Genomic DNA, 13,952 nt, shown 5'->3' with positions numbered 1-13,952 from the left:
CAGATTGAGAATATAAATCCGCGGATAAAAAGAGAGAGCGGAGGAGAGGCATGCAATGTAGATACTCTTACGCCATCGAATGCCCTAATCTTGAATAAGGAACGAGCGAGAGAGAAAGAGAGAGAGAAAGAATAAGGGAGTTTCACCAAGGAAGAAGAAAAGAAAACGAAGTTATGGCTCGTGGCCACCAAACGTACTGAAATACTCGAGTGAAACCGACGGGGAAAAGCCCCAAGAGAATAGAAACATATCACTTTCTTAAGGACAGACAGTAAGAATTTCGACCGCGCAATGTCGAGGAAATGGCAAGAAAAATAAGAGAACTGCATATATATAGGATACTTTAGAAGTTACACACACACACACACACATTAATACTAAACGAGAAAGTTTTATACTTTAATTAGGAAAGTAAAACCGAAAATCACTAAAAATATGTAAAAAATTAAAAATCTGATCACGTTTCATATTCTTTTACTCCTTTCATAAGGATTTGTCTTTCATATGAAAACTCCAAAAATGATTTTAAAAGTTGCCTATATTTATACTTTTAATCTTTTTTGAGGACTTTTTTTTTTTTAAAAGTTTTTTTATATTGTATGATACATTAAATATTTCCGCGTTATTTATTTTATGTATTTTACACTATTAGGAAAAAGACCACAGTAAATATTTAATGCCATATCATATTATATATTATTATAAGACAACAAAAAATTAGACATTTAGGTATTTTCTAATTATTATTATTATTTTTTATATCGAAGAAGTCATGCGTCGAATTATCTCAGCACGTTTTATGGCTTTAAAAAAAGAAAATTAAAATTTGAATATGCAGTGTCATCGTCATTACTGCAGTTTTGAGGTGAAGGGTGAAATTACAGTCGATGATGAACAGGCGCGATCAAGGTTCACAGATAGAAGGGCCCGAGAAGGGAGGAAGAGAGAACCGCGGGATTAGATATTACTCGGTGCCGGGGTCGCTCGCCAACTGGCTTTGATATATTACCGAGTGATAATCCTATCTACGCGCAAAGCCAGGACACAACGATACAACCAGAGCAACTGGATGCCATGCCGACTCCATTGCACTTACAATATGTATCCAGCTGCCTGCCGGTGAGAGAGCACGAGTAGTATCTAAGACGCTTATAGAGCATAGAAATAAGCGCGGTTCTGTGCCACACACTGACGTCTGGTAACAGCCTAAGATGGTAATCCGTGTTAGCAAAGGACGGTCAACTTTGTCAAGAACAATTGCGATGCAATGCAATATTATATCTCGGGAATGCGAGAATAATAAGATATATATCAGATAACGTGAACTGTAATCCTTAGATTTCCAATGTTGTATAATATGACATTAGTAAAGAAAGCAATTGCTCCATCGTGAGCGATTGTTTCTTCTTTCTTGTTTTATTTTTAAACGAACGATCAGCCGTCGTATCGCGGCAGTACAAGTCAGTAAATACATGATGTATAATATTTTACATTTCCTTGACTAAAATAGAACATTACAAGAACATTGAAACAATTCGACCGTATTTATTTTTCTAGTATTTATGATATTTAGTCTACTTATTATTTTAACTGTAGATTGGCTCGAGAAAGAAAATTAAAAATATATAAAGTATAAAGTTTCATAAAAACATATTTTATTATATTTCAGTGTTATACATTATAATTTACATGTAAAAATGTTGTAAAATTGTAGTAAGTTCTGAAGAATATTTGGTTCGAAAAACATCCATGGTTAAACGATAATATTTCATGATAAGAAAATAAAATTTAAATATTCAGTGAAAGGGAGTGAAAAACACGCTTCTATTTATATTATTTTATTTTCTTGATAATTTTATTACGTTATATAACTGTATATATATATTTAAATTTAAAAATTAAATAAATATAAAACTTGTTTTTTTTATACGTTTATCTTTTTCAAATGTAATTTATGATTTTATTAATATGGCAAAAAATTGGAGTTTTAATTAAAAGCATTAAAAATGGTAGGCTTCAGTTGCAAGAGAACACAGAAAGAAAATTTAAATAATTTTATGATTTAAGTAAATTACATACATGCACTCATTACAATACCATGATGCTCTAGCAATATAAATTACTGCATTAACTTAATTCTATTATTGTTATAAAGTCAGATCGACACGTCATTCTTGAATTATATCACGATACCACCAAATATAAAACCGAAATATGTATAATAGTGCCATTAAAAAAAGAGATGGTAATACTCGAAAAAATTTCAAGTAATAAAATAAATTTAGATATTTCGAGAAAAATAGCTCGAAAATTTGACGAAGTATTCGTATACTTGACTGAAATTTGCTTTTTAACAGATTTCACTACAAGCCATTATATCCATTTCTATAATATATAAATTACCAACCTGTACATACGCGTGCTGTCTACAGTACGACTTATCAATTCCTCAATCCCCGCTATTTACGTATTTCCGTCGAATTGATAGCGCGATAGACGATATACAAAGCTCTTCCGCATTCCATCGCACAACCTGCATCTCTCAAAGCGAGCAAAAGACGAGCGCGCGCGTATTGCTCCTGATCCACAATGTGGAGCTCGAATTGATACCGGGACCCAGCTTGGAAAAGATGAGATCGTCGAGACCCCCAGCGTGCTGTGACCGGAGAAAAAAAATAGTGCAAATTAGAAAATCGGTAACAAAAAACTATATACACTCTATAGTACTCCCCGGAAAATTCTACCCCTATTTCATATACAATTCGTTAAGATTTGGTTAATCAGTTCTGGAGTTATAGAATTTTCGGTAAATTTGGCACATACATACACACATACACACATACCGACATTTTTTAAAATAGCGATTTTTCGACGTTTTAGAACATTCTGAACACATTGGCAAAAGCAACTTAAAAAATTTTTTTTTTACGAAAACAAAGCTTCCTTTATGAGGAAGCAAAAGAGAAAGAGAGGAAGAGGGAAAAAAACCGGAATTCTCGATACATACTGATGTGTGTATGGTCATTCGCGGGGCGCCGTGGGGCCCTCCGACGAAATTGCATCCGGAATTTCAATATAGCGCATATCATATTTCAACTTTAAAACGCCGCCAGCGCTGTCCAGGTATTACTTTCAGGCTCCTGTGCCCGTAGAAGCCGACTTTGCCCACCGATTATAGAGATTCCGACTGCGGTAAAGTATGTGCACAGGTGAAACGCGGGGGGGGGGGCGAGGGATGCGGCAACCGTTCCCCTTTCTCTCTCTCTCTCTCTCTCTCTCTCTCTCTCTCTCTCTCTCTCTCTCTCTCTCTCTCTCTCTCTCTCTCTCTCTCTCTCTCTCTCTTTCTTCTTCCCCCCGACGCGATCCTTTCGCCGGAGTAGAGCAGCCTGCAGGGGACATTAGATGGTTTTCGCTCGGAATAAATGATCAAAAGGTAACTTCGGATTAAAGCTGTCGCTTGCCCGGTGACTCGCTCGCGCTTACACGCTCCGCTGCGACCCGGATGTTGCGCTTTTACAAAGCGGTTTAATCAAATTTTCAGAAAAGTCGTTGATGCTATTAATACATATTCGCCTGTGCCGGAAGGCGCGCGCAGTTCTCTCCGTTTCTGGATTCTTTGTCAGATTTGGAAATGATTCTAGCTTAGAGCGAAAGGCGAAAGGTTAAAGGGAAGATCGAATTATCTCCGTAGCAGTCCGTGGTTGAAGTTCGTCTAGGGGAGCTGAAAATTTCCATTTACTCAGTTTCAACTTATTATTCAAGCTCTCGCAAACTTATTAATTATTTAATGTTGCTGACCTTTATTTATCTTTGATTATTTATAATAGTGAGTTCTTCGCCTATTAGGAATATTTTGCTGCATGATCCGTCGCTGCCATCAAAATATTATTGCAGAAAAGAAGTATTTAGTGCTAAAAGTAAGAGAGAATGATATGCTAATGATAGGAGTAATAATACCGCAAATTTTAATTCAAGATCAAATCCAATTTTATTAAATTTTTATAAAAAAAGCGCAGTTTTCATACATGTTACATTATCTTATAATTTTCCATGAATTATAATAAATCGGTTCCCATTAAATTCATTTTCTATCCTTTTTTCGTGAATATATGTAATAAATAATTACAGAATCTAACAAAAAAAAGAGCACAATTTTTTAAATAATCAATAATTATTGTTCAATTAAGGGGATATATGAGAGAACCAATGGAGAAAAAGATTTTCTTCAATAAAATACTTTACTCAGCAATATATATATATATAAAAAATCAAGAATATATATAATTATTAGTATCAATGCCGTGCTGGATTACGAACCGATTATTTCAAAGCGTATTTTTCTTTCTTTTTTCGTCGTATATTGTCGGGGAAAAGAAAAATTATCTCGTGGTTCAAATCGGAGGCGAACAGGACGAGAGAGAAATTAATGTCAGTTCGTTAGGGTGGCTTGTACTCGTGTCGCAGAATTTAATTATTAGTGTGAGTAAAAATAAATGGCAGCCACGAGAAAAATGTCGATTTAACGAGCCGCTGCGAGCATATCGCTATCGAAACACTCGCGATGTTTCGCCATTAGGTGCCATGGAATGACCTTTCGAGCAATTTTTACGCGTATCCGGCGATCTCGTAAGAACGACGACGATATAATATATTCTTTTTTTTTATTATTAATGAGAGATATCATAAACGAGTTCCAAAGCAATCTTCCGCCAAGCTACTCGGCGGAGCGCCGAGACAATTTTCTTCCCGAAGTTTACCCGCTCGCGCGCTTATATCGAGAAAGCAGTTTCCGCGAGCAAAAAATTCTCATTATGACTTATCCACGATCGGCCACCCCGACCGAGATACTCTGGATAAACCGAGATAAGTGGAAATCTACGATGAACGAAATCGGCATGTTAATCGCGATGTTGTAATTGCGAAGGGGATGGAACTCGAGAACGCGTGAAACTCTCCGCCGAAATATCAACGTTATTTTTTTTTTCGCTGCAAAGAGCACGAGTACGAGAGAAGAGAAGCTGACACGCGCCAGCTTGAGAGAGATCAGAAACTCGCAATATTCGGTGTCGAATAGATGTTCGGCTCAATACGGTGATTTATCGTCACTGTCGTTGGGAAAGAGAAAAAAGAGCACTATCGTGAAAAGGGCACCCGATATGCAATATGAACGAAATCGGCCATGCAAAAAATAACGAAAAACGTTTATTCGCTAAATGAAATTGGGAGTGAATGGGAGAGATTGACAGGAGTTTTGCATCGAGCCGGTGGAAGATCCTGGCGGACAGCGGCGATCCCTAGCGAACGTCCCGGGTAATACCGAGTCGTTTATCACGACTGGGTCGAATGGAGAGGAGATCGCGAGATCGTCCGACAAGCTTCCACGCGCGGTGTGTCGCGCTACGCTACTAAGTTCGCCCGAGTCGTGGTGATTAATCGATAATGGGCTTCATATGATACGGACGGTACGTTGTCGATGTACGAAACAACCTTAATCACATTAGTTGACGGTGACATGATCGATATATTATGATGGGACAAGTCATTCCGTTTCGTTCAGCTTAACATCACAGTACGCTGCCCCTGGCGTTCAACGTCATGCTTATCTTGCTCGCGTATCTGCGTGTTACGCTCCCGCATCTACATATGCATTATCATAATAGAAACGAGCTGACTAATTAATCGATCCACACGCCATTTCCCAATTTCAGTTTGCGCAGTTTCATATTTATGTTGGGATGTACGAAACGAGTTATTCTAGTAGACAGATAAACATTATAATATATTTATAATTGCATTTTGCTAAAAAAAACCGTCTGCTTTATGCAGTAAATTCAACAATATTGTAAACACACTTTCACACACACACACACACACACACACACACACATAAAACATGAGATTTACTAAAATAAATACGCTTTTCGTACACTTTGTCCGAATAAATAAATTCCAAGTTAGATGGAAGTAAAATGTATATAGAAAAATATGTAATTAGATAATTGGTTATCTGCAGTTCTTTCCAACTTACGCTTTCTATTGAGAAAATTTATCGCTATGATTTTGGTAATCAACTTTGGTAATCAAGACACAAATGCCGGCTAAATCCCTTCTCCATGTCAGAAAGAATCTCTCGTGCTTCAGCAACGACCCTTCCTGATCGCGCTTATACTCTGGCGTTTGTTACAGTGTGCCACCTGCTGCGAGGCGGCGTGGCGGCGATTTTTGGACCGCAGAGCGCGCACACGGCATCTCACGTGCAGAGCATTTGCGACACCATGGAAATTCCGCACTTGGAGACACGCTGGGACTACCGGCTTAGACGGCAGAGCTGCCTCGTCAACCTCTATCCACATCCCACCACTTTGTCCAAGGTACGTATACACAAATTTTTAGCCAAAATAATAGCCTCATTAAAGCGGCGCCCGTCGCGCAAAATCTGCCTTCGTGACCCTTCTCCTCACGGATTTCTTGCCTCTCTCATAGCTGTTTTACCTCTACCCTCATCGACGACAAACATGGCCTTTTTAGATTGTGGGATTAACGGTTGTCGCTCTAATCAAGGTAATTTCCACATTCCGTGCTTCGCATTTTACGTTGCGCTGTAATTATAATTAAAGTTTTGAAAGGAAAATCAATGAAGTTTAGAAAAACATAAAAAATTTTCAATAATGACAAAAGAATATTATAGTATTATTGATTAATAAAATTGATTAGTAATCAGGCGTTTGAAGTTTTCCTGTCTTATTAGTTTATCAAAAATATAATTGAAGCCATTAACAAATTCAAGCAAATTTCACATTTAGCCAAAAGATTATATCGTGTACGCACTTTTATTAAGTTATAATGTGAAAGATTGCTTTCGCGGCCAAGGTGCATTCGCTGTTGCATTTGGTTGTATCTATATACATCGAGTACTATATGCCCACAGTGCGGTAGTTCTGAACTTAACGCAAAAGAACTGAAACTTTTTGAATTTCTCTTAATAAGCGCGAAGTTTCGTGAAGGGGTACTGTGAAAGCCCTGGTTGCGGGTTTGTATAGCTCACGGGCTTTTTAGGTTAACGAGAGTTCTCTCTCTTTCGCCCCCTCCTCTCTCTCTTTCTCTCTCTGTCTGTCTTGTTGTTTCACGAATGCAACCCTTTTCTTTCCTCAATATTTGTTATTCGCACCTGGTGACTCTTTCTTCTTCGCTCGTTCCTCTCGTCCTCTCAATATTTGCCACTAGATTTGTCATCCGAAAGCGTTTTGTTTATTCTCTGTATAGGATGTGGTGGAATCCTGCTCATCGCCCATCACTGAGTTTTCTTTTATTTTTGAAGGGACTTGCGAGTAGAAAATAAATATCCACGGCTGCGAGGCGCTTTACGCTTCAAACGCGAGAGAACATTCGTGAGAAAGTCGATAAATCCGTTCGCTGCGGGCGAACGAAACGCGCAAGCATGTCCCAAAAGAAACGATGAAAGCCAGCGAAAATGAAATTTCCCCTTGACGTAGACATCAGAAAACAATTGCACTCTCTCTCTCTCTCTCTCTCTCTCTCTCTCTCTCTTTATTTGTACCTTAAATATGTATCTAATGATATATGGATGTTACTCGGGAAAAATATGATTTTTACACAATTATTACTAAATACGATATTCAATTTTATTGCCTATGTTAAAAAGAAAACGTGTGTTAGTAATTCTTAGATCCATAAGTTATAGTAAAACACGATCAACAGACAGAATTTATTTCTACGTGACGAATTTCCCGAAGTCCTTTACGGATTTTGTATATGAAATATTGATGACTAGATAATAATTTACGGTCGCGTAGGTTGGCTTTGACATCCTCGATCAAAGGGCTTTCAGCAATGATGCACAGAGAACAGAATTTAAAGGTCACCGCATATATAAAGCTATGCGCTTTTTTTTCTTTCTCTCTCTCTCTCTCTCTCTCTCTCTCTCTCTCTCTCTATCTATCTCTCTTTCTCTTTCTGTTATCAGAGAATTTCAATTAGAATCCATTCGCGTGTCGCATCACTGAGTCTCCAGCATTTGTTAAAAATCACAAATTTTTAATGTTTTGCTATTCTACTATTTCGAAATATTCTGATAAACTCTCGCAATCACTGACGCAACTCTAATTAGTACGTATATTCATGCGAATATACATCTGACGTACATTTTATCTGTTTTATCTAACAGACTGCGTAATTTATGTAAAATATTTGAACAAAATGTTTTTATAAAAATATTTGACCAAAAAATTGTCATAGAAGAAAAATAGATGTTATGAAAAGCAATCAAATTAGTAATTTCTATAATATTCCAATGCCTGATTAAAACATAGAGAAAGAAGTAATTCCTACGGTCGGTCTTGCTCCGCGTATACTTGACGCGAGACACTACCGTGTCTCTTGATATATTTTCTATAATATTCCAATGCCTGATTAAAACATAGAGAAAGAAGTAATTCCTATACAAAATCAATTTATATATACAAACAATAAGAATTTGATTTAAAATATCTAAATATCTATATTTGCAAGTTGTAAAAGATAAATTTGTATTTATAGAGGATATAAAAAGAGAATAACACAGATTTCATATTAGAATAATTAATATATCTGAACTATAATACAACGATGATCGATTGAGGAAAGTTGCACCTTTTCAGATTAAAAACTCGTGTAAGATTCATGATAGAGGTTCAGTTTCTTAATTTGCAAAATCTGATGTTCGCACAATGAAATGCGAGCGCGCGCGAGAGGTTGGAGGACATAAAGAAGGCGGAGACACGTTTAATAAGCTTTCGCGTTCTGAAAGTGATAAACATCAGGTTTCCTCAGTCTCAGGTTTCCATTGTGGAGTCTAGTAAACCTGGAGGGAAGTAGCTTACGTCGTCAGTTATTTCACGGTGTTAGAACAGGGTTTTGGTTTTCTCTCGCCCGAGTTCTTTTCTCAACGGAATCCCGCCATTTCCAACGCGGCGAAAATGCAAAATTTACTAGGAGAGCAGCAGCATCCTGATTAGAGTACTCGACTCGGAGGAAAAGGAAAAATCGGGGAGGGGGGGGAAAGACGGCGGAGGTGGGCGAACGGTTGGCGTCGATTCCTTCAAACGAGCGACATCCTCATTCAGTCAACTCGACGACGGAAATATTTTACTTTCCGGTACCATCTTATACGTAGTTCAAAGGAACCGAAGGCGATTGCAGGGAGCAGAAAAATAGAATAAAAAGCACGACCGGTGAATCTCTTTGATTCACATCGGGTGAATTGTGGGGATAACTTTAATACCCTTCCGCGCCACGATTTTCCGCAAAACGATAACAAATTACTATCGCAAACGGCGCATTATTCCGGCAAAATGAAAATAAACAATTCTTATTTATGAAAAGTATCAACTGCAAGAAAATATTGCGTTAAGGTACCTTTAAGCTTTTACACAAACTACGATTTATTCATTATTTATTTAAACTTGATAAAATATTGAATGTTATAATTGGATTTCACATAAAATAAATGCTTATTTAAATTAAAAATGTTATTTTTATAAACTTACATTTAGAGCATAGAACAAAATAACAATTATTATTTTATTTGAAACAATTAATAGAAACAACAATTATTATTGTTTCAATTATTTTTGTCATAAAAATAGCAACACAATGTAAATAGTATAATATCCGGAATACTGTTCTTTTATTTTTTGCATTTCACTAGTCGGTAAAAAATATTGTTAATGAGACTATTTTAGCACATAAAAAACGCTTTTAATATTTCTACGGAAACAATAATAACGTTAAAAATTGCTCTATTACTTTCGCATTCGAAATGTCCCTGAACGAGACGCAGCAATTATTACATTCAAACGCGAAGACGAATCTATCCAATCTCGCTTTGAACTTTCGGACAGTTCGTATTGTCCGCGTCGAAATCGAATTGTCAGGTATTTCGATTCGCATTCCTGCGCACGAACGTATAGACTGCTCCTTCTGCCGTGCTATTTTCTTCTATCCTATAGCTAGATGAAAGAATCCCTTGGTAAGCCATCAGGCACAAATACTTTACAATCTCATAAAATTATCGCTCTCTCTTAACCATAAAATTTTAATTAGAGAAAGAGAGAGATCACGCATGTTCCTTATTTGACAATTAAGTAAACTTTGACAAATAAGTAAATAAAATTATTTAAATTTTATGTACATTAGCACCTCAGATATGAAAGGACTATTTGTAACATTTCTTATACGTAAATAAGTTTGTTAAATGACGCATATAGCTATTACGTTCTCGTAGAAATATTTACCACGATTGCTTTATATTAAATTAAATATTATACTGCTCATCTCATTATACCATTATTGAGGGTCACATTTTAAACATTAAGGAATATACGGTGATTGTTCATTGTTTAGTATGAATTCCCTTAATTATCTAATTTTAAGATGTCTAGCTATCACTAATGATAGATGTAATATAATGATTGTAGATATAGGTAATTATTAGGGCACTTCCTCTACGATCATGAATACATTTTAATTGGAGAATTCTGTATAATTAAAATTATTCTGTATACCGAAAGAGATATTCTACCTAAACATTGTTTACTTTTGAACTTTAAATGATGGAATGGCATTGGTCATTCCCGCGTTTGCATGATAATCGACATTATGATGATATAGCGGGTGATATGTTGGTGTTAATGAACCGCGAAGGGCGCAATTGCCATTACCGCAGCAATGATTTAACGATCTTCCTCATGGCCTATAATGGACCGGCTTCTGTGCTCCGATGGTCGTCGGGCCAGCAGCCGGTGTGGATGGATCGGTTGTATCAGCCACTATGTTGCTGTTGGAATTCAATTTGTACTGTTTCCTAATCGAGCTTTTGCTCATTGCGCTTTACTGCTCCACTTCGTACAACCAATACTGGTACCATCATCAGGCCCCAAGAAAAGCCCTGTAGAGAGTATAGAGCCTTGACAAAAAATATATTTAACATCTCAGCTCACTTTTATGTACTTTAAATTAAATGTATCTGTTCTTAATCAGCTATTATTATATCACGTGCATAAAAAAGTTCTGATTTGATAATAAAATTATTCTAAATTTATTTTTAATTTAAGTTATAGTTTTAATAAAAAGTTATTTGACAAAGGTTTATTTTTTCCCTCTGGGAAAAATTCGAAATAACTCATTTATTGAAAATGTCCGGTATTAAATATATTATTAAAATTGTTAATAATAAAATTTTATTATTCATTATTTTATTACTTTATATTATGTTTTACGTTTATATATGAATATGTTATATAATATCTTGATTAAAGAGCAATTGCGCAAAATTGAAAAAATCCTGGAAAGAAAAGATAATTATTTTATTATGTAATTTCCCATAAGCATATAAACATAGAAGGGCATTGGGACATAATAGAAACTATTTTTAAAAACTTTTTATTTATCTAAGAGAAACTATTCTCTTAGATTATTTTTTTAGCCAAATCTTTTTCACACTTTATAACATTCTTTTATGTATAATTCAAACACAAAATACATAATAATACCACAAGTTATTTTATCCTGTAAGTCAACCGTCATCTCATTTACCGCTCAAGTTATCCCTGTCTAAACTATCTAAACAATCGGTAAGTGCCCACTCGATTCTGCTCAGGGTGCGGCATTCAATGACTGAACGCGCACTCTCCTCAACAACGTATATCTATCGCTCCTCTCTCTCGGTTCGCATTTTAGGCACTATAGACAAGTCAAGAATTCGCCCAGCCGTGGGTGTACTCCGAGCGAAACGTTTATTTCTCTGGGGTTGGGTTACTAATCAATGTCATTCAGCGAAACCACGTACAGCCAACGCGATTGAAAGCCGATTGCACCCTTTTTCCCGTATCTTCCGTATCCTCGCCGATTAGCTATTTACTTCCGTTTCCTCTTTCGCAGGATTTCTTCGCGCTCGTTTGGCAATCGCTCGTAACGCCGACCGCATCGCTTCCGCTTGCCTTTTCTCATCCACTACGGTGAAAAGAGCGTGTCGGGTGGTAAATGGATTGCATTCTCGTGCATTCATCTCTGACACGGTGATGAGCGTTCCACTCGTCGAGACCGATACGTGATAACGATCAAAACCGCGAATTATCCGACTAATCATCTCAATCGCGGTGTACACGGGTTGCTCTTAACTTTTCTCAAAATCTAGAATTATTGCGATTTGTTGTGCAACGATTAAACTTAACGATTAAACTTAACTTTTTAACTAAAAATTAAAATATTTATTTCTTCTTTACCTCATACATTTATGTAGATATTCACACATGCATAGAGACAATGACAATCTCCTTTTAACTGTTTTAAAGTTTTACGTTTTAATTTGTTAGATTGTGTTATTATTGTTTTAATTTTACATTGTGTTCTATTATCAGCATTGTTCTCTCTTGAAAAACTGAAATTGTTGCAATTGATGCAAATTAGAGAATGAGCTCTCTCGAAATCAAGATCCTCGTAAACCTATCGGGATTAATTACGCAGGATACTCCGCGTAATTATCTTGACAGAATCAATCTTCGGTGAAACGTGAAACTCATCCGCGGTATATTGCTAGCATTATTTCTGGAGAGAGCGTGCGCGTGGAACGATGCGCTTTATTGAAGGGACGAAGGGCCGGTGGGGGAGGGGAAGGGACGAAGGAAGGGCGATCGTGTCAAGAAATGTAGACGCAATATCGTACACGGCGGAGCGCGCGGACGTGGAATATGGTACCGTCGAATAAAGCGGTTGTATATATTACGTCGGAAGTGAATAACTCCGTTGCGTCTATAGCAGCGCACGTACCGTCAGACGTAATCTCGTTTCGCGTTCGAGAAGAGAACGAACGTAATCGAGAGAGTGGAAGAGGGAAGAGCGCGCGTTTGGGAGGATTATCCCGTTGTTCGCGGCGGACTAAACCGCTTGTTGCCGCAAGTTTCATCGCTCGTAATCGACGTCGTCTCACCATCGCGCTATTCTGGAGGCAATTTTAATGCCGACAGTGACATCCTCCAAGTACGACGGCGCGGCGCGGCGGCGAACCGAACTGAAATGGCTGGCACATTGCACTTTGAAGGCTACGCGCACACCCGAGAATGCATTATTTACGAATGCATTAAGCGGAGTTATATTAGGAGCGGAATTAAGAGCGCCCGATTTCTCGCTCACTTCTCTATCTCCTAATGCATCTCGAAAACTTCAAATAGGAGATGACGCGCGGAGAAAAGAACCGCCGCGCCGCGGCGTCGGCGTCGTCGCAGAAAATGCAAATTGCATTCATTGCGAATAGGATTCGAAGTAGTCGGATAAGGAGGATATTTTTTGAATTTCATTGTCTCGGACAGAAATCCATGTGTATATCGCATGTGTATACGAGAATTTAATTCACGTTTGATTTACATCGTATGATTTTTCTCTGTCTCATTCGACTATTTTTTTCATCCCTGCAATTAACGTATAATCAATATGCCACTTATATCAACCAATAATAAATACTGAATTTATATACGCAGATAAAAATTGATTTTGTCGTCAAGTGAAATTCAACCGCCGGAAATACACGAAATATGATTAATTAATTTACTGGTCGTATCGTCGGTCAAAATTGCTGCCACAAGCGCCCTCGATATTAATTATTCCAACGAGGGTTATTACAACAGAAGTAGTTTTATTTGTTGTTACTATGCGCGATAAGCTGCACACGCTGTGAAATTCGAGCCAACGAAATATCAGCGGAGCCAACGTTGCACAGCGAGCAAAAAGCCCGATGTGGCGATCGTCCTAGATTTTGTGTACGTACATTGTAAGCGAAATTTAATAGAAATTCGTTTGAAGCATCACCGAGTGCAATTAATACCGACAATCCGAGAGGGAGAGAGAGAAAGAGAGAAAATTTGCATTAGTGTCGAGATATAATTTTATTTCTGGCATAT

The 13,952-nt window shown here is 37.2% G+C and overlaps 2 protein-coding genes across 7 annotated transcripts in view; one reads left to right on the top strand and one right to left on the bottom strand.

Moving 5' to 3' along the window:
* Window positions 1-13,952, bottom strand: part of Notum (palmitoleoyl-protein carboxylesterase notum) — a 600,456-nt gene that overhangs the window by 283,336 nt on the left and 303,168 nt on the right. The gene's annotated exons all lie outside the window — the stretch shown is intronic.
* The window catches only part of Kair1d (Kainate-type ionotropic glutamate receptor subunit 1D), a 386,506-nt gene that overhangs the window by 296,475 nt on the left and 76,079 nt on the right, over window positions 1-13,952 (top strand). For all 6 annotated transcript variants that reach the window (XM_077402624.1, XM_077402626.1, XM_077402623.1 and 3 more), the window contains one exon: window positions 6,187-6,371. In XM_077402624.1, the coding sequence (XP_077258750.1) occupies window positions 6,187-6,371 (185 nt within the window). The remainder of the gene's footprint in view (window positions 1-6,186; window positions 6,372-13,952) is intronic.

This window comes from Temnothorax americanus, unplaced genomic scaffold (genome assembly GCF_048541705.1).
Source record: "Temnothorax americanus isolate GAGA-0224 unplaced genomic scaffold, ASM4854170v1 Scaffold16, whole genome shotgun sequence".
Classification (NCBI taxonomy): Eukaryota; Metazoa; Arthropoda; class Insecta; order Hymenoptera; family Formicidae; genus Temnothorax; species Temnothorax americanus.
The sequence above is the reverse complement of the archived record's forward strand: the minus strand, read 5'-3'. Positions and strand labels throughout refer to the sequence as shown.